The sequence below is a fragment of the Bos mutus genome, chromosome 24, assembly GCF_027580195.1.
Source record: "Bos mutus isolate GX-2022 chromosome 24, NWIPB_WYAK_1.1, whole genome shotgun sequence".
Lineage (NCBI taxonomy): Eukaryota > Metazoa > Chordata > Mammalia > Artiodactyla > Bovidae > Bos > Bos mutus.
In genome coordinates, this window is record NC_091640.1 from 45,647,310 (window position 1) to 45,668,298 (window position 20,989).

General features: G+C 53.2%; 1 protein-coding gene across 1 annotated transcript; it reads left to right on the plus strand.

Annotated features, from left to right (window-relative positions):
* The first annotated feature begins 327 nt into the window (after nucleotides 1-327).
* SIGLEC15 (sialic acid binding Ig like lectin 15) lies at nucleotides 328-20,941 on the plus strand. The gene is made up of 7 exons (XM_070361807.1): nucleotides 328-386; nucleotides 853-1,088; nucleotides 6,999-7,058; nucleotides 7,486-7,869; nucleotides 9,156-9,536; nucleotides 10,647-10,677; nucleotides 12,702-20,941. Exons 1-7 carry the CDS (start codon nucleotides 328-330, stop codon nucleotides 12,781-12,783), a joined length of 1,233 nt encoding a protein of 410 aa, XP_070217908.1. The 3' UTR covers nucleotides 12,784-20,941.
* Nucleotides 20,942-20,989: the final 48 nt, after the last annotated feature.

Consider the following 20,989-nt stretch of genomic DNA (forward strand, 5'->3'; position numbering starts at 1 on the left):
GCCTCTCTGCAAGCTGGCGGGCCTGGAAGAGGCCAGAGCTCAAGCGGCCCGAGGGCAGGGAGACCCCAGGCCACAGTCCTGTCCTGTCTGTCACACCTCCGAGCGAGCACAGGACCCTGGGCTGGCCTTCGGCAAAAGTGAAGTGGGCGGAATTCATGCAGGAAACATCCCCCTCTCCCATTTTCTGGGCCTTCTCCCTCATTCTGGCGCCCCCTACCTGCACCTGGTGCCCTGGGGCAGCCCCTCATCCCCTGGGGGCCCACACCACACACTCTCTTTTGTCTTTCCTTTCTGTCTCCCCACAGATCTGCTTTTAGAAAGCGGGCGATGTCAGGGGACATGAGAGGTGGTGGGAAGAGCGGTGGTCTGGGAGCTCCGGCCACTTGGTGACCTCGGACAAGACCTCCGTTGGTCCCCAAATCTCTGATGACCGGTGCAGTGACCACAGTGGTTGTCAACCTGAAGGACCATCGTGCTGGGCCTTTGATGGCAGCTCATTTCCTCTTCACCACAACCCCGCAAAGTGAAGACCCTTGTCCCTGTTTTCAGGGATGCTCAAGGAGCTCAGGGGACTTCTGGGTGTCAGAGCCTGGATGAGACCTGGAGTCTCCCGAAGGCCAGGCTTGCCCTCGACACTGCCTACACCTGTGTGCAGTGGGTGGTGAGCCTGAGGCAAAGCTTGGGACTCGGAGGAACTTACTTTGCTAGCTCTAAACTCCTGCAGAAAAACAAACTGGAAAGGCAAGACGATTTGCACAGTCACCCAAGGTCATGGGGGTTTATTTGGGACGTGGGGAAAGGTCAGGGACTGCTGTCATGGGCCCAGGAAGAAATGAAGATTGGATGAGCCAGGACACTTCCTCTGTCCCTGGTGGCTACTGTGGCCAGCAACTGGGACCGAGAAGTCCTGCCCCCGGAGGAGGAGGGGTGTAGGAGTGGGAGCACGGCGGGGACGGCTGAATCAGAACTCCCAAGAGCAACGCCGTGTGATGGACACTGGCCCCGGGGCAGGCTCCACTCAGGGCTCTGCATCTCCATCGGCTCAGCGAGAGGATCCAGATCCACAACCACGCAGCCAGAGAGGCAAGGTTAAAGGGGAAACGGGACAACCGAGGGCAGAGGGGAACAGTCAGGCCTTTCAACAGCTCACTTGTCCCTTTGCCTCCCCTGTCCCTGGAACCTGCAGGGTCTGCTTCTCAGTGGAGGATGGACTCCTGTTTCTGTTCCCTCCTCCCCTCTCTGGTCTCCACTCTTTTCTCACTTTTTCTTGGCTGATAACCTGTCTGGACTGCTACATGCAGGCCCAGAAGGCAGAGTTATTGAGAACAAACTGCAGGGCAGGAAGGAATCGGAAAAGTGAGAATGGGGTGTTCAGGTTCTGCAGATGTCTCTATTGCCGAGTCCCTGTCCCACCCCGGCACCCCTGGCACAGGGCTTTGGAAGCTGATACTCAGCGCTGCAGCCCCCAACCTCTCTCAGTGAGCATCATCACCGTGGGGAGATGGGAACAACTCAGAAAGCTTAGTAAGTGGCTGTGCAGGACTATCAAACATGGGCGCCTCTTTCTGAGTAGCTGAATTTGCTGGATAACTAATAGCTTGTTTTAAAATACCTAAAGTCTCTCGATTAATTTTCAATTGCCATATTTCTAAAATGCTTCCTAGACATCTTCATCATTTTTATCAAGATATCATTTTCCGACATAGACTTTTAGATTTAAAAGTCTCCTTAGTAAACATCTAAAGACGTCATTTCACAGATGAGCCCACTGAAGCCAGAGCTACGAGGATTCACCTAAAGTCACAAAGTTACAGCCAGTCTAGCCAGGGCTATAGCCCCAGACAGAGCCTGAGACCCCATCTGAGAGGCACACCTCTCACGGCAATAACCCTTCCAAGGTGACTCAGGTCATGGCCGTGAGCATCTGTTCCACCAGCCTGCTGTGGGGAGTGATGCCTCAAGGCCCTCTGCACTTACTCATCCTCTGAAGGGTCCCATTTGTGCTGCACTTGGATCATTTCCGTCCTGAGTCATCACATTATTTTTTCCGAACCCTCCTCCCTAACAGAAAGCTGATTATCATCCCTAGCTGCTTTCAGTGGACCTACAAACACAAGTCACTTTCTAGCTTTTCAATCTGTTATTTCCTTAGGCTGGGAAGCTAATTAAACAAACTTGTTAGAATTGTAAGTAAACGAAAAACAAACAGTGGCTGAGCCAGTCTAAACACACTGAGGAGGCAACTGATTGGTTTGGTAACTGTATCCCCAACACCCGCAGAGGGTTAATCACCTGACGGACCCTCAATAAGCATCTATTGTGTGAAAAAATACATGAATCTCAGGTTAGCTAAGGGCAAGGCCTGTGCTATTGCATGCCTAAGGTGTCGAGTTGAGCCACAGATAGAGCAGTGTCTGGAGCCAAAACAATCCCCCCACTGAGCTGCTTGAGTTTTCTGCCCAGTCCTCCTTCCCACCACTGGCAAGCACCGCCCCCTGCTCCCTCCTGGTCCCAGTCTGTTTGCAGAGCTAGTGAAGGAGGGAACTAACATCGCTGAGCGTTCTCTGAGTGACAGCACTATCCAGGTGGCCTTCATGGGTGACTTCATTCCATCCTCAATCTTATGAGGAAAGTACCATGTTCCCCATTTTGCATCAGAGGAGCCTGAGACTTGGGACATTAAGCAACAGATACCGCCCAAAGATCTCCCTGTAAGTGGATCGGCCCAGAATAGTGCCAGGGACAGACTGGGTCCTCCAGACAAGTGAGAATGTCATCCGCCTTCAGCTATACCAAAGCGGGAGTGCTCTTCACCGCAGCCCGTGGCCCACCATTGAGGGGAGGCATTTCGGGCAATAGGAAGAATTCAGGCCTCCTGTTGACACTCGGAGGTTGACAGAGTTGAGGCAGAGAGAGTAGAGACCCTCCCTATAAAAGAGGCTGTGGTTCCAGCTCAGGGGCCATTCCTGCCGTGTCCTAAGAGATATGCAGAAGCTTCGAGAAGGAATGGTAAATGTCACGGGAACTGGGGAGCTTGGATTCCTGCCAAAGCAAATGCATTTGCTCCCTGGGTAATTCCTGTCAGGACTTCCCTCACCTCGAGTCCCCTGGGTGGACTCATCCAACAGTGAGTCCCCGTGCCGCTTCTTGGAAGCCCACACAGCAGGTTAACTGTCACACCTGGTGAACGGGCCTCTGTGTGCCCTCTCTCCTCCTAGAGCAGAACTCACTCTGAGAGGGAAGGGCCCTGGCCAATCACATGCCAGGATGCTCCCAACCCAGGCTGCCATCCTCAGGCAGACAGAGTCCAGGGACACGACCCACCTGTAGTCAAAATTCAGCCTCTGTACACCGGTGTTGGATTAAGTCTTGGGGACAGAGTTTGGGGTGAAGTAGAAAGAAATAGCTTTATTACTTTGCCAGGCAAAGGGCTAATGCCCTCAACACTGCCTTTTGGACACTGGGAAGAACGTGGGCCTCCTGGTGACCTAAAATGTGTGTCCTGCCCAGGAAGGGTAGTGAGTGATTATATAATATTCAAGGAGAAGGGTGTGATGGGCTCACGGACATTCTTCTGATTGGTTGCTGGTGACGTAATTGGGAGTCAGCGTCATTTTCTGGTTTCAATTAGTCTGGGGTCTATGCGCTTGTGGGCTGCATACAGTTAACTTCTACCTGGTGGGAGTTTCAGTATCTGCAAAACAGCTAAAGGACATGCACAGAATATCATCTATAGTCCTTGTACAGGTATGTTAAATCGCTCTGCTGCTGCTGCTGCTGCTAAGTTGCTTCAGTTGTGTCCAACTCTGCGACACCATAGACGGCACCCCACCAGGCTCCCCCGTCCCTGGGATTCTCCAGGCAAGAACACTGGAGTGGGTTGCCATTTCCTTCTCCAATGCATGAAAGAGAAAAGTGAAGGTGAAGTCGCTCAGTCGTGTCCAACTCTTTGCAACCCCATGGACTGTAGCCTGCCAGGCTCCTCGGTCCATGGGATTCTCCAGGCAAGAATACTGGAGTGGGTTGCCATGCCCTCCTCCAGGAGATCTTCCAGACTCAGAGATCAAATCCGCGTTTCTTCTGTCTCCTGCATTGGCAGGCAAGTTCTTTACCGCTAGCGCCACCTAGGAAGTCCCATAGTCCTTGAGGAAGAACTAAAGGTCCTTACTTTGTTTATTGGCTAAAGTATTATTGTTTTGTCTTGCTTGATTGTTTTCCTTTCTTTTTGCATTTTCCCGTCTCTGATGAAGTTTATTCTTTGTCTAAGGTTTTTCTACAGACAAGGCAGGTGGAAGACATGGGTGGGTGTCTGTCCTGCGGAGGCCTCATAGGGTCCTGCTCAGTAACACTTGGAGGGGAAGACTTGACTCTGCCTGGTTGGTCAAGTGACCTGGCCGAGTCTCTCGGCTTTCTGAGCCTCAGATCTCCTTCTCCAAAGGGGAGCCAATAACAGTACTCCATTCATGGATTGCTGCACTTATGAAATAAGGTTCGCAATATCTCCCCCCAAGCCCCCAGAGCACATGTACTCTGGCCCCCTTATCCTGTCACATCTGCATCCTCTGTGCTGATGTCCATACTCCATTTCGCCCTTTGCCTAGAATGCCTGCAGCCTACCTCAAACCCCATTCCTTTCCCAAGGCTCTTCCAAAGTGGCAGCTCTCTCGTGGGGCCTCCAATCAACCCCCACCATCCACCCTTTCTGCCAACCTTGGCTCCCTCCCTTCTGCTCTCTCACAGCGATTCAAGTCAACATCAGCTACTATGTGGCAGGTGCATGTTGGGCTACAGCCGCACAAATACGACCCCCACCCATGGTCCCTGCCCTCCAGGAGCCCCTTGGTGCCTGGACAAAAGATGCAGTTGAGTTCTGGGGCATGGAGAAAGGGGCACCAGACCCAGGCTTGGGGCTCAAGGAAAGTCTCCCACTGTAGGATGACTCAGCAAGGTCTGGGGACAAGTAGGAGGGAGCTGGTGAGTGAAAGGGCCCCGCCCCACGTTCAGACAAGAGAGATCACTGTTTGTGTTCCTCCTGGCAGGCTTTAGTGTAACTATGAGTTCACGGACCTGCCACCCTTTCCGAGCTGTGAGCTCCAATAGGCTGATAAATTATTCTCTTGTTCTTTGTAGCCCCAGCTCTGGTCCCAGTGCCTGGCTTTGAGAGGGGATGTGTCCAGAGCAACATCAAACAATCCCTGGGAAATCAATGCCTGGCTCCATGATGCCTGTGAGAGGCGGGAGGTCAGAGGAGGCTGAGGTCACAGAGGGTGGGAGCACAGCAAAACTGAGGCAGGGGCTGAGCCTCGAGATGGGGACATGCTTTCTGCAGCTGGAAGTACTGAATGAAAAAGCAAACCTTCAGAAAGTTTTCTCAAATTTGAAACTAGGCCCTCTGATTATTAACTGGGCATACAAGCTCTTACTAGGAATAGATGAGGAACCTGGCTGGGGTTCAAAAGCGTATTTCCACTTGTCCAGAAGAAAGGAGATTCGGCTTAGAAACAGACTGTGTGGGAAAAAAAAATGTGGTTTTATTTCACTGCAAGCTTGGCGCGATCCCAAAGTGAGGTTTTATGTGAGACACAGCTCACACAACCCAATTGTACCCCACTCTGCCTGGCCCAGCACATGTGGAGGCCTCGGGGTGAGGACACTACACTGCAGGGAGAGTACCAAGTGGCCAGTGAGGATGGAGAGAGGCAGGTGAAGGGCTGGGACATCGGCCAGAGAGGACAAGGCTTATGGGTCCAGGAGAGCCATGATGGGATCTGGGGAGGGCCATCACGGGGAGGGGATGAGAAGGCTCCAGACAGAGACAGTGAGGAGCAGGAGACATTGGTTCTGGGAATGTTGCTCTCCTTGGATAAGGCCCGAGTTTCTATGCCCTTAATACACTAGAGTGCAGCAGAGGAACCAGGCAGTCCTGAGCCTGAATGGCCAGGAGTGCCCTGTCCTGTAGATTATTCATAGATGGGATGAGTTCCCTGGAGGATGGTCTGCCAGCTGTGAGCTGAGGGGATTCCTGTCCAAGATACAAGTTGGGCTACTGCCAAGAGCAAAGAGCACTGGACTTGGAATCATGTGATGTGATGTGTGTGAAAGAACTTGGCAAATTGCAAAGCCCTTTGGAAATACAGGGGCTACTATATTATTCCCTGTAGAGATCCCTGCACCCAGGCACCAGCAGCCTCCCCCTCCTTGAGGAGGCACCCCTTGGTCTGATCCTTCCAGCACTGACACCCATCGGCCCACCCGGTTCACCCCTCTCCCAAAGAAGCACACATCTGCGACAACAGAGGCAGTGAGCGACCTCCAGCCCTCCCTAAGCTGCAGCAGAATGCGGCTTGCAGACCTTAGCTCAACCACACTTCGGAGGCCCACGACATGGGAGGTGAGGAAACCTGAGCCCAAAAGCACTTGTGCAAAGCGAGGAGGCAGCATGAAGGTCTGCACCTCTTGGTTTCTCAGCTCCCTGTCTGGACGCTGGCCTATTGGAAAGCCCACTTGGGTGAAACTGCAGTACAGAGGAACCTCAATCACCAACTCAATGCATCAGCTTCAAAACATACCACCCCCTCCCAAGGCCTCCGTTGACTCTCTGTAAATGAGAATGTTGCTCTCCTTGGATAAGGCCCGAGTTTCTATGCCCTTAGTGGTGGCTCAGACAATAAAGCGTCTTTCTGCAATGCAGGAGACCCAGGTTCAATCCCTGGGTTGGGAAGATCCCCTGGAGAAGGAAATGGCAGCCCACTCCAGTATTCTTGCCTGGAAAATCCCATGGCTGAGGGAGCCTGGTAGGCTTACTGTCCATGGGGTTGCAAAGAGTCAGACACGACTGAGTGACTTCACTTCACTTTAGTGCATTAAGGTGCTGCAGAGGAGTCAGGCAGTCGGGAGTCTGAACATCAGCTTTGCCTCATCCTAGTAGGCAACTACTTAATCTCTCTGTGCCCTGGTTTATTAACATGTAACCTGGGGCTAACTCTTCTTACCTCTAGGATCACTTGTGAGGACTAAAAGAGATACCACTGGGAACTTGCTCAACACAGAGATGAACAGTAAGTGCCTTTACTATTATCATCATCAGGTGGGGGTTGGGGGTGGGGAAGTATTATGGACACAGTGTAACCACAGGATCCCTGAGGTTTCCTGAAGCAGGGCAGGTTTGATGGAGAAGAGGTTGGGAACACTGGGCCCGTCGGTGAGGTGGGACCGCCCTGAGTGAAGCAAACAGTCCCAGGGAAGCGGGGATGGAGAGAGGGAAGCGGGAGGGGCAGGGGAGGATCCAGGCACCTAGAAAGTCACGGGGGTCAAGGTCCTGGGAGATGCCCCTGGAGTCCTGGGATGGGTTTCCAGACTCCCCCTCCTCCGCAACTCGCGAGGGGAGGAGGGCGCTTCCTGTGCCCCGGCGGGTTCTAGGCCCCTCGGGATGAGGGTAGGGTAGACGCAGGCGCCCGCGCTGCCCGCCCGCCCCCCTGCCCGCAGGTGCGCCCGCGCAGCGCTGGTCCATGCAGGTGCCGGCCGAGGTGAGCGCGACGGCGGGCGAGGCCGCGGTGCTGCCCTGCACCTTCACGCACCCGCACCGCCACTACGACGGGCCGCTCACGGCCATCTGGCGCGCGGGCGAGCCGTTCGCCGGCCCGCAGGTGTTCCGCTGCGCCGCGGCGCGCGGCAGCGAGCTGTGCCAGACGGCGCTCAGCCTGCACGGCCGCTTCCGGCTGCTCGGCAACCCGCGCCGCAACGACCTGTCGCTGCGCATCGAGCGCCTGGCGCTGGCCGACGACGGCCGCTACTTCTGCCGCGTCGAGTTCGCGGGCGACGTCCACGACCGCTACGAAAGCCGCCAGGGCGTCCGGCTCCGCGTGACGGGTGAGCGCGCTGCCCGACTTCGCTCGCCGCGTGCCGCGGGGCTCTCGGTGCGGGGTCTGGGCTGGGATCCGAGGGGTTACAACGGGCACACCCTTCCTCTAGAGCAGGGTGCTCCCACACCTGGAAGGGCCACAAGCCCCCAGGTAACTGGTTCAAAGGCCGCGGAATCCTGGCCCCGGGACGGGCTGGGTGGAGCCTGGGATGGGTGCTGCAATGAAGCTCATAGAGAGTGAGTGTGCCCCAACAGCCCTGAGACTAGCGGGGAGAAAAACGAGGAACAAGGACTGCAGCGGGCCGTGTGCACTGAAGGGGGCACAGGGAGCCCACCACGTGCCCAGCACTTCGCTAGACCCTGAGGTTTAAGGATGGGGGGCCAGGATCCTAGTAGGGTGATTCTCAAGCCTGGTTAGCTCTGGAATGACTTAAGGAGCTTTTTTTTTTTTTTTTTTTTTAATCCGAGACCCCCGCTGTGGGGGACCCAGGCGTTCTGGGTTTAGTTTGGCTCTGCCAGGAACCACTCATGTGCCCGTGGGCTGGCTGGGCAGCCTCTCTGACCGCACTTCAGTTTCCTCGGACTTGTCTGCCTCAGTCTCACGGATTCGGTGAATCCGTCTCCACTCGAGATGTCAGTGAGGCTGTCTGGGGAGTGCCCTTGAAATCTCTCCAGCAGACCGCCCCTCTCCGCCCCACGCCGCCCTGATCCTGCGGCTGCCTGCGTGCATGCCATCGCTTCAGTCGCCTCCCACTCTTTGCGACCCCGACCCACCAGGCTCCTCTGTCCATGGGATTCTCTAGGGAAGAATGCTGAGTGGGTTGCCATTCCATTCTCCAGGGGATCTACCGGACCCAGGGATCGAACCCTCTTCTCTTTTGTCTCCTGCATTCACAAGTGGCTTCTTTGCCACTAGTGCCACCTGGGGAAGCCCCAATCATGCGCTATCACTTAGTAAAGACGTTTAGAAAGCACTTGCCCAGGCACCCCACATGAATTAACTTGTCAGATCTTCCCCAGAACCTCATAAAATAAGTGATCCCCATTTTACACGTGAAGAAACTAAGGCCCAGAGCGATGGAATAACTTGCCAAAGGCCACACCTGTTGTGGGAACCCAGACGCCCTGGCGCCCCGAGCGCCTCTTCCTTCCGCTCATATCCTATCCTCGCTCCCTCCTCCAACCATCTCCACGAAGGGGACAAGGAGGGCTGCCCCTTGCCCTTTCCTTTGCCCGCCGCTGCTCTGACCGCGCTTTGCTTTCTCCCGGGTCCTCCTTCGGCCGCCGCCCGCAGCCGCCCCGCGGATCGTCAACATCTCTGTGCTGCCAGGCCCAGGGCACGCCTTCCACGCACTCTGCACAGCTGAAGGGGAGCCACCGCCCGCCCTAGCCTGGTCCGGCCCGGCCCTGGGCAACGGCTCGGCCGCCACGCGGAGCCCAGGTCATGATCACGGCCACCAGGTGACCGCCGAGCTGCCCGCGCTGGCCCACGACGGCCGCTACACGTGTACGGCCTCCAACAGCCTGGGCCGCGCCGAAGCCAGCGTCTACTTGTTTCGTTTCCATGGCGCCTCCATGGCCTCGGCGACCGCCCTCCTGCTCGGCGCGCTCGGCCTCAAGGCGCTGCTGCTGCTCGGCGTTCTGGGCGTTTGGGCCACTGCCCAGCATCGCCTAGGTGGGTGCGACCCTAGGCCAGGATGGGTGCTCAGGGCAAGTGGGGCTCTCCTCCAGGCTGACCACCTGGCCTGACACAACTGGAATTTCATTAATGCACCTGTGGTCTCCTTCTCCTCCCTGGTCAAGCCCAGGAGGTACCAGCCAGAGTGAGCCAATTTTACCATCAGGAAGCTGAGGCCGGAGAGGTTAGGGAACTTGCCTCCAGCCTAGAGTCACAGAGATACAGACTCACCCTATTGCCAAGTGCCCCATCATCCGTCAGGGCCCTGACCACACACAGGCTTTCCCAAATAGCACCATTTCATTCATTAGGTTGCAGCAGCATCCCAAGCACCACCTACATGCTGCATAGGTGCTAGAAATACACAGAAATGAATATAACATGGTGCCCTGCCCTTGAATGGGATGCTGAGAAGTAAGCAGATAAATGCAGTCTGCAGACAGAAGTGCAGTCAACCCAGGTACTGCAGAGGCCCAGAGGCCTCTCTCTGATGGGGCATTGGGACAGGAGCCAGGCGGCAAGGCTGTGCACAGTAAAGGGAGGCTAAACCGAAAGCTGTAAGCAGCTGGGAGCTGGGAGAACAAGGAGCTAGCAGTGTTCCTAGCAGAGGGAACAGCATCTATCCAAGCGTGGAAGCTTGAACTAGCAAGCTATCTTCAGAGAGCTGTAGTCACCCCTCCCTACTCTCACTAAGCTGGATGGGAGATTTGTTCTGTGCCCCAGAGAAGGGGCTTCCTGAGCCTCTCAGCTCACCTAAGTGAGTAGCACCAGCCTCAGACTCTCCTGGGATGAAATCCAAAATTTGCCACAGTTGCCTTGGCTGCCATCTTTGCTGGGGCCATGCTGGCTTTCTCGCAGGGTCTTCAAACCCACCAAGAATTCTGTGCTTCAGGGGCCTCAGAAAAGCAGGTCTCCCTGCTAGGTGTGCTCCTCACCCCCCGTCTTCCTAGGTAACTGTCATCTTTCAGGTCACTCCTTCACATTCTGCTGGCTAGCTCGTCTCCCTCCAGACCAGTCTCTCACGGTGGGGTGGGATGGGCAGCAGGGCTTGGAGCCCAGAGGCCACCACGCAGATTCATGCCTCCTTTCTCTCTGTTCCTCACACAGAGCACCCAGTCACCCCGGACGCTCCGCCAAGGTAAGCGAGCTAGCCCACTCCCACCTTGCCCCTCTCTGGTTCCCACTGGCAAAGAGGTACGGGCTTCTCAGGCACAGCGGCACAAGAAGAAACAACGGACAACAGGCTGGGGTGGGGGTTCTAGCCCTTCTCAGTGTCAAGGCTCTCCCTGCTGCCCCCTGAAGCTCCCGCTCCTTCAGTCCGCTAAGGCTGACCAGCGAGACCAGGCCACGCTGACCTGCTTCCGCACTCCCGTCCCACCACGTTCCCAGCGCTAACTTTGGGCCTTGCACTGGCCTGTCTCCCAGGCCAGCTGCTTGGTGTCCATGCTGTTGAAGGTCATTTTTCTGTGTCTGCCTTATCTCTGCTCCTAGAGGTATCCCTGAAGACCGTATTTTTCCTCTCGTAGTGCCCAGTGTTCTAGAACAGATCCACTCAAAAGCCACCATAGGGCAATCATTGTCTCAGACACCCTGCTGAATGAAGGCTTTGCAAGCAAAATGTCAGTAGAGGTACTGAGGGCTTAGTTGAGGGCCCACAGACCTAAAAGGTAGGAAGTGTGGACCTTACCCCTTCTTGGTGTCTGTCCAAGTGAAGGCCCATATTGAAGAACAAACGCTTCCTGGGAGGCAGGAAGCCAGTGACAGCCGTCTAGGACCCCTTAAACAAGCCTAGGCACTCCTATAGCTCCGCTCCACCCGGGCCTGGGGGCTGGGAGAGCCGCACCGCCAGCCCAGAACCCTCTCTGCAGATGTCCACTCAGCAGTCCTCCACATTCTAGAATTCCTGTGCAAAGTCCCTTTTCTTTACTAACTTACTATTGCACCAGGGCACCTAAATCAGAAAGCTGACCACTGCCCAAAACATCAGTTGATCCCTATCACGTACTGGGCACTGTTTTGGATGCTAAAGGTAAAGCAAAAATCCTCCATCTCAGAGAACTCACACTTGAATGTGGAGAATTTTAATACCTAAACAAGAGATCTTAGATTATACAATAAGAGCTGTGGGGGAAAAAAAATGGACAAGGCGATAGAGCAAAGCCCCAGGAGAGGGAGGTGCCACTGGGCTGTGGCTACTTCAGACCCATCATCCTGTCTGAGGACAGCGAGAGATGGGAGGCAGGCACCCATACGGGCAGGTAAGGGTGCTGGCGGCAACCGGGAGGCAAAGGCTCAGGCATGACCCAGGGAGGGGGTGGGGAATGCAGGCAGGCTGCAGGATTTACCCTGAGTGCGATGGGAAGTCGGTGAGTGGTTTAAGTAGGCGAATGGCCCCATCTGAACAGGAGTGGAGGCAGGAAACCTGGGAGGGCTGTTGATCAGGACTGCGGCTGGCTCGGTTGCATGGCTGAAGATGGCAGCAGAGAGGGTGGGGCGATGGGGCAGAGGCAGGGCTGGCCGGAGGCCTGCTGGGCAGCACAAGCAAAGACGGGGCACACAGAGGCAGGGCAGACAGAGGCCTGCTGGGCAGCACAAGCAAAGATGGGGTGCACAGAGGCAGGGCAGACAGAGGCCTGCTGGGCAGTACAAGCAAAGATGGGGCACACAGAGGCAGGGCAGACAGAGGCCTGCTGGGCAGCACGAGCAAAGGAGGGAGCCAGCAGTTCTGGAGCTGAAAGCCTGGTGCTGCTTACAGAGCTGAAGACGGGGAGAGAAGAGGGGCGGTGGAGAGCCCCAGGTGGGCATGTAGGCATGTAGGGCATGGGGCATGTAGGTCTGAGAGGCCCAGGAGGATGTCCTGGAAGTCAGGAAAGCATCTGGAGCTCAGGAGGTCTGGCCTGGAGGTGGGTTTTGAAGCCACAGACTATATCCCTTTGAGAAGACAGAGACTCTGATCTGGGACGCTGTCGCCTGGGTGTCCCTTCCCTGGTCTGCAAGTTCTGCTGCTGCCCAGCCTCCAACCTTCGCTTGGTCTCCAGACCCTGTTGGACGTAGGCCCCTGACGCCCATCTCACCCCTGCTTCCACCCTTTCCTGGGCTGGGGTTTGGGCAGTCAGAGACCTCTCCTGTTTGGGTGGTCAGCCAACTTTCTCCTGCCCACAGGCCCCAGGCTCAGGAGTCCAATTATGAGAATTTGAACCAGATGAGCCCTCGGGGCCCACCAGCAGCTGTGTGTTCACCGTGAGGAGCCCATTGGCCACCCCCATCCACTGGTCACCACGAAGAACAAAGGCCAACAGGAGGCTTGGCTGGGACGGCCCTTCCTGGCTCCCGGGCACTTTGACAGCCACAGCCTGGCGACACCCCGAGGAGATCAGGACCATACTCAGAGGCTCAGAGGTCTCCCATGTGGACTTCTGTCTTCAAACCCCAGCAGTATTTCTCTCTAGGGGGCAGCAGTTTGAAAGTGTGTGTATGTGTGTGTGTGCACGTGTGTGCACAGGAACCCAAGTGTGACCCTTCTGGAAAGCTCTTTTCACCTTTTCTTAGAACAGAGCAAAGCAGGCAGGACACTGGTCAGAGGGGTCTCTAGGCCCCAGCTCCATCTGGGTTCTGTCACTGACTTGCTATGCGGGCCAAGGCACTTTTTCGCTTCTCTGTTGAACTTGTCCACTGTCAAACACGGACAGTATTATTCTTCCCTCCCAGCTTAGGGGCTATCAGGGTCTGAGCACAAAGTGGATGCAGAAGGGCTTTGGGCAGTACAAGGCCATCCACAGATGTGAGCAGGGTTACAGGCTCCTCCTTGCAGAGCCGCCTTGGACAAGCGTAGCTGCCGCCCCGGCCCCGCTAAGAGTGAGGAGTCCAGAGAGCAAGCCCAGGGCTGGGCCATGCCTCCCTGCAGTCCCAGGAACATTGAATCAGCAACGAGGAGAAGTCCGATGTTCCTGCACCCTGAGGTCTCCTCTGCGACTGTCCCACTCTGCCCACCTCTCACCCCATCAGCTGCTCTGCCCTGCCTTCAGCTGGGACCTCTGGGAAGAGGAGACAAAACAGCCATCACCTCAAAGCATCTGAAAATTCACTGTCCTTAAGGACCACAAGCCGGGAGGTGTGAGGACCAGTCTGGGCCGCAGTGGGTCCGTGGGTAAAGCAGCCGCAGCTCTGACCTGCCTCCACCTGCTTCTTCCCTGGATGTGCACTGGCCAGAAGTCCCGGGAGTTTCCCACCTGCCCAAGTGCTGCCAGGCTGCCTCCAGGCCGCAGCCTTCCATCCTCACACTGGATCATTTTAGCTCCTGCAGTCCTTGAGGACAGGTTGAGGGGGAGGCGTGCTTGGGACTGGACAATCTAGCAAGAGAAAAGGGCCACAGAGATCGGGGATGCAAGAGGCAGTGGGAACACACTTTCTTTCCTCCAGAACTTTTCCAGAAGCTGCAGTGGTAGCTGGGGTCCTTTCTGATGCTTTCTGCAGAGACAGCGCAAAGGCTGAAGAGCCTTCACAAGTTAACAAGCAGGGCGGGGGGTTAGGAGGCTCCTTCCCTCCTCCTGGAGCCATCGCCAGAGTAAAAGGGTGATGGCGGCTCACGGTTAACTCAGGATCCATTGGGAGACTGTCTGACTTGTTCAGAGGTCAGAGGAGGTGGCATCCATAACTCGCTGGGCAGGGATACTTTGGGACACCTCCACAGAGAGTCCCATGTCACCAGGGAAGGACACGGGGTGGTGTGTCTGTCTTAGAGCATCTGCCCGGTCTTTGAGGCTAGTTTCACAGCCAAGAAAAAAGTGATAGGAATGGTATCATGTGCATTGTTTTGTGCTAGCAGCTGGGCCAGTGTTTGGGGATATAGAAGTGAGCAAGGCTCGGCTAGGTCACGCTGCATTAACACAGCCCAGTCACAGTGACTAGAACAGTTAGGTTTCTTCCCTTCAAAGCTGCCTGCTTGGCACAGATCATCAAGAGGCTGTGTGCATTTCACTTACTCAGGGACCCAGGCTCCCAGGGGCCCACCCTCTCTAATGTGCATTGCTGGGTTGGATCAAAAGAAAGCTCCAGAAAGTCTTCCACTTGGGATCATAGTTCATTGGCCAGAACTAGCCAGTGGGGAGGTCCCAGGGGGCCTCCAGGGGCTGGGCAGTGGGACCCTTCACCATACCTAGAAGGAGGGAAGCTGGAGCCTTTGGGAACAGCTGTGAAAATTCCACAGGGGGACTCTCTAGGGGTCTCATGCTAGTGAGCAACACAGACCAGTAAGCGGGCATCACGTCTGCTGGGCATCAGTCTGCTGGGGTTCTACAGGAGCACCTAAAAGGGGTGACTGACCCAGTCTTCCTGGAGGAAGGGACGTGGAGATGGTACACATTGGCCATGTAAATGGGGGAGAATGGAGATTGGGAGGTAAGGGGATAAAAACCAAAAGGGACATTCTGGGCGAAGGCCAGGAGGTAAGCATGCTGTCTAAGCAGTGGAAAGTTGCTGGAGCACCGGGCAGAGGCAGTGTGTCTGGACCCGAGGCAGCAGCATGGAGGCTCCCGGGCACGGCGGGTGCTGCCCCAGCAAGAATGAGCAGCTGAGCCTGGGTTTCTACCTTCGGACCTTAGGCTGTTGGAGCACCATTCTCCTGATGGGTTCCAAGGATCACCTGCATCAGGGACACCTAGGGAGCTGCTTCAGCTCCTCGTTCTCAGCATCCCTGCACCACCCAGATCACAGGGTCTATGAGGGCAGGCTCTATAGACAAAATATCCAGGGGATTTTGGCCCTAACTTTGTAATATGATTATTTTCAAACACATACACAACTGAAAAAGCTAGATGATCACCCAGATACCCACTACATACATTCAACACTTCCTAACATTTTGCCATATTAGTTTAATGCACGTGTGTGTCTGTGTGTGTGTGTGTGTGCACGTGTGTGTATTTGGCTGAACCATTCAAGAGTAAATTGCGGAAATCACAGTACTTGACCCTTAAATATCTCAGCTGTGTCTCCTGAGAACAAGTGCTCTCTCCTCCATAACCTAAAGGCCATTATCACATTTGAGAAAATTAACAATTATTTAATAATATTGTTGTATCACCCACATTCATATTTCTCCAATTGTCCTTTTTTAGCTTGTCTCCAACAAGTTGACTCCAGGTGATTTTTAGGTGACATGACTGGAGACTCCCTCTGAGTCAGCCCACTTGTTAGGGTGCTGGCTGCCCCCGGTGATCCTCCCTGCAGTGTTTGGGCTTGGAGAAGGACTTCCCGTGGGCTGGGGCAGCAGTCTTTCTCTCTGCTGTAGGGCTTCAGACACAGAGATGGACCAGGGGAGGCCCAGTGAGGAGGGAGAGCCCAGGCAGCCTCCTGCCCAGTCTCCAATTAAAGCGACTGCTAAGGGCAGAGGGGAGAGTGGTGAGGGGTGTTGACCATCCCCAGACCCCCTTGCCTGCCCAGAAGCCTGGTGGTCCTGCAGCTCACCTCTCTCAGAGCACCAAGACGCTGTCGATGGTGAGCAAGGAGCAAGCGGTGGGCAGTGGGCTCAGTCAGCAGTGTCCTAGAGCCTGAGAAGTGACCCGGAGATGTGATGTTTTGAAGACAACACTTGGTAGTGTGGTGCAGGGCACAGCACTCTCTGCTCCTGGCCACCTGCCAGGCTGCTCCTGGAGGTGGGCAGCAGGAGGAAGGGTGACTACTGCACAGGTGCCCACCCAGGTCTGCCAAGAGCACCGCACACCTTCTCTGCCTTCAAGGAGCTATTAATAATATCCTAAATCTTAAATTGAGATGTAGTTACATGAGAAATAATACCCACGAGATAATGTACAATGAAGGTAGGCCTGCCTTGGGACAGAAGTGCCACTGAGTGGGGCTGAGTTTTCACGTATGTACATATGCCTCTTGCCAGACTGGACAGCAAAGCCAGGTGAGGGTAGGCCTCAGCCAGTCACAGGGGAGAACTTGTAGACCATGAGCTGGGGTCTTGGGCTTTGTCCCCCGTCCAGCCTGGCACTTAGGTCCAGTCCCACGCCCTCCATAATAACAGTTCCTCATTCTCTGGGACCTCCTGTGGTCCTCAACCTCCCTTCCCTTCCATGATCCCTTGTAGTTCTCATTAAAAACCTAGGAGACAGGCAAGGCTGCAGGTATCCTGTGCACCTTCTCCTTCCCAGGTTCTCGTCTTTCCTCCTCTCCTGTGCCCCTTCCTCTCTGTCATATTTTATGAGCTAAATGGAGAAAACACAGTCTCCCAGTGCAAGGATTCAGAATTACTTGGGGTTGGAGCTCTCTGGTTTTCCCAGGTTTGGGCCCCCAGACCTTCATCTTCCAGCCTCTGTCCCCAAGTCCCACATGTGAGTGAACTCAGAAGGGTCCCAGGGCTGAAGACTTCCCCAAGAGTGCCCGTTGGAGACACCTCCACCAGAGGCTGCTGGCTCTGACCTCAGGTGGAGGGGAAAGGTGGGGTGGGGAAGGGAAAGGAAGGAGGATGAGAAGTTAGACGGAGGGGCCTTAAGAAAGATTAAGGAGAATGTGTCAGGGAGCTGGTCAACCAGAGCAGATTCCAAAAGAAATCTGGTCCAAGCCACAAACTTAGGCTATGAAAAATGTGGTGTTTGGGAGAGAGGCTGGGTTGGTCCCTTGGACCAACACACCAGGAACGTGGCTCTGTTTCCTACAAGGGTTTAGGCTAGCAGAGGAAGACCAGGAGGGAAGAGGTCCGTCTTCAGAAGAAAGGCAGGTTTCAGAGGAAGATCTTGGCTCCCTCAGTCTCTAATTTTCACTTACCCCTTGGTGACGTGGGGGGCCTCCACCTTCATTTCTCTGGGCCTTCCCCAGTGATGATAGTCTAGAGATAGGTAACCTGATTCCTATAGCAGGAAGCATGACAACTTGCCTCTAAGCCACCTTTAAAAATCCTGTGGTTCTGTCTGGAGAGGGAAGCCAAACCCAGACAAAGGGCACAAGGGGTGGGGAGACACACAGGGCATCATCCTGGCTGTTGTTGTTGTTCAGGCACTAAGATGTGTCCTACTCTTTGTGACCCCATGGACTGCAGCACGCCGGGCTTCCCTGTGCATCACTATCTCCTGGAGTTTGCTCAAACTCATGTCCATTGAGTGGGTGATGCCATCTAACCATCTTATCCTCTGTCGTCCCCTTCTCCTCCCGCCTTCAATCCTTCCTTTTCCATTGGGTCAGCTCTTCCCATCAGGTGGCCAACGTACTGGAGCTTCAGCTTCAGCATCAGTCCTCCCAGTGAATATTCAGAGTTGATTTCCTTTAGGATTGACTGGTTTGATTCATTGTCAATCAGCCCCTTGATTGACAAGAGACTCTCAAGAGTCTTCTCCAGCACCATGGTTGGAAACCATTGGTTCTTCGGCTCTCATCCTTCTTTATGGTCCAACTTTCACATCCATATATGACTGCTGGAAAAACCATGGCTTTGACTAGACAGACCTTTGTTGGCAAATTGACATCTCTGCTTTTTAATATGCTGTCTAGATTTGTCATAGCTTTTCTTCCAAAGAGCAAACATCTTTTAATTTCATGGCTGCAGTCACCATCCACAGTGACTTTGGAGCCCAAGAAAATAAACTCTGTCACAGTTTCCAATTTTTCCCCCTCTATTTGCCATGGAGTGATGGGACCAAATGCCATGATCTTAGTTTTTTGAATCTTGAGTTTTAAGCCAGCTTTTTCACCCCTCTTTCACCTTCATTAAGAGGCTCTTTCATTTCTCTTTGCTTTCTGCCATTAGAGTGGTATCATCTGCATATCTGAGGTTACTGACATTTCTCCCAGCAAGCTTCCAACCTGTGCTTCATCCAGCCCAGCATTTGTCACGATGTACTCTGCATAGAAGTTAAATAAGTAGGGTGACAATATACAGCTTTGACATACTCCTTTCCCAATTTGGAACTAGTTCATTGTTCCATATCTGGTTCTAACTATTGCTTCTTGACCCATATACAAGTTTCTCAGGAGGCAGATAAGGTGGTCTGGTATTCCCAACTCTTTAAGAATTTTCTACAGTTTTTTGTGATCTATACAGTCAAAGGCCTTAACCTAGTCAATGAAGAAGTAATGTTTTTCTGGAACTCCCTTGCTTTTTCTATGCTCCAACAGATGTTGGACATTTGATCTCTGGTTCCTCTGCTTTTGCTAAATCCAGCTTGTACATCTGGAAGTTCTCCATTCATGAATTATTGAAGCTTAGCTTGAAGGATTTTGAGCATTACCTTTCTTGCATGTGAAATGAGTGCATTCTTTGGCATTGCCTTTGGGATTGCAGTGAAAACTGACCTTTTTCAGTTTGTTGTGGCCACTGCTGAGTTTTCCAAATTTGCTGGCATATTGAGTGCAGCACTTTAACAGCACCACCTATCTTTTAGGATTTGAAATAGCTCAGCTGGAATTCCATCACCTCCACTAGCTTTATTCGTAGTGATGCTTCCTAAGGCCCACTTGACTTCACACTCCAGGATGTCTGGCTCTAGGTGAGTGATCACACTCTCATGGTTATCCAGGTCATTAAGACATTTTTGTATACTTCTTCTGTGTATTCTTGCCACCTCTTAATATCTTCTGCTTCTGTTAGGTCCATACCATTTCTGTCCTTTATTGTGCCCATCTTTGCATCAAATGTTCCTTTGGTATCTCTAATTTTCTTCAAGGGATCTCTGCTGCTGCTGCTGCTGCTGCTATGTCGCTTCAGTCGTGTCCGACTCTGTGGGACCCCACAGACGGCAGCCCACCAGGCTCCCCTGTCCCTGGGATTCTCCAGGCAAGAACACTGGAGGGGGTTGCCATTTCCTTCTCCAATGCAGGAAAGTGAAAAGTGAAAGTGAAGTCACTCAGTTGTGTCCAACTCTTAGCGACCCCATGGACTGCAGCCTACCAGGTTCCTCCGTCCATGGGATTTTCCAGGCAAGAGTACTGGAGTGGGTTGCCATTGCCTTCTCCTTATTTCTTTACATTGTTCACTTAAGGCTTTCTTCTCTCTCCTTGCTATTCTTTGAAACTCTGCATTCAAATGGGTATATCTTTCCTTTTCTCCTTTGCCTTTCACTTCTTTTCTCAGCTATTTGTAAGGCCTCCTCAGACAACCATTTTGCCTTTTTATATTTCTTTTTCTTGGGGATGATTTTGATCACCACCTCCTTTATAATGTCACAAACCTCCATCCATAGTTCTTCAGGCACTCTGTTCAGATCTAATCCCTTGAATCTATTTGTCACTTCCACAGTATAATCATAAGGGATTTGATTTAGGTCATACCTAAATGGCCTAATGGTTTTCTCTACTTTCTTCATTTAAGTTGAATTTGGCAATAGTAGTTCATGATATGAGCCACAGTCAACTCCTGGTCTTGTTTTTGCTGACTGTGTAGAGCTTCTGCATCTTCAGCTGCAAAGAATATTATCAATCTGATTTCAGTGTTTACCATCTGGTGATATCCATGTGTAGAATTGTCTCTTGTGTTGTTAGAAGAGGGTGTTTGTTATGACCAGTGTGTTTTCTTGGCAAAGAAACTGTTAGCTTTTGCCCTGCTTCATTTTGTACTCCAAGGCCAAACTTGTCTTTTACTCCAGGTGTCTCTTGACTTCCTACTTTTGCATTCCAGTCCCCTATGGTGAAAAGGACATATTTTTTTGGTGTTTGTTAATTCCTAAAGTTCTTGTAGGTCTTCATAGAACCATTTAACTTCAGCTTCTTTGGCATTAGTGGTTGGGGCAGACTTGGATTACTATGATGTTGAATGGTTTGCCTTGGAAACGAACCGAGATCATTCTGTCCTTTTTGGGATTGCATCCACATACTGCATTTTGGACTCTTTTGTTGATTGTGAGGGCTACTCCATTTTGTCTTAAGATATTCTTGCCCACAGTGGTAGATATAATGGTCATCTGAGTTAAATTCACCCATTCCCGTCCATTTTAGTTCACTGATTCCTAAAATGTCGACATTCACTCCTACCATCTCCTGTTGGGAAATCCAAAGTCGAAAGTGCAGGCCTTCCCACCTTACTTTGGCTCATCCAAGAAGAGTCTAAAAGCAATGGAAATGAAAGCTAAGGAAGAACTCCCTAGCATTCTGATATAAAGTGATTTCTGGAGCAGATGTGGACATGCTCAGGTTACTCTGCCCTCCCTGGCAGCTTGGTTCCCTCTCTGAGGCTCTCCCACCCCCACCCAGGAGCTCAGGTGGTGGGAGCCTTTGCACAGTTTCACGTGCTTTCTCTGACCTGGTCACAAACACATTACAGACCTCGGAGCTCTCCCCAACTTTCTTGGGATCATCTGTCTACTCCAATTCTTAAACCCCCAAGTCTTAAGTTCTCTTTGAAACTAGAGCCCTCACCCATTGTGGTGAAACGTCCACCCATTATAAGTTTTCTAATTACATATTTTTCTTTTTGTGATTTCCAGCTGAAAAGACCTGCCAACCAACTTGCCAAAAAT

Bases quoted from the DNA above. Each gene is read 5' to 3' on its own strand.
- SIGLEC15 (XM_070361807.1), top strand. From the start codon at position 328: ATGTCAGGGGACATGAGAGGTGGTGGGAAGAGCGGTGGTCTGGGAGCT. The intron at 1,089-6,998 runs GTTAAAGGGGAA...TCTTACCTCTAG, and splicing joins CACGCAGCCAGAGAGGCAAG to GATCACTTGTGAGGACTAAA. The intron at 9,537-10,646 runs GTGGGTGCGACC...TTCCTCACACAG, and splicing joins CACTGCCCAGCATCGCCTAG to AGCACCCAGTCACCCCGGAC.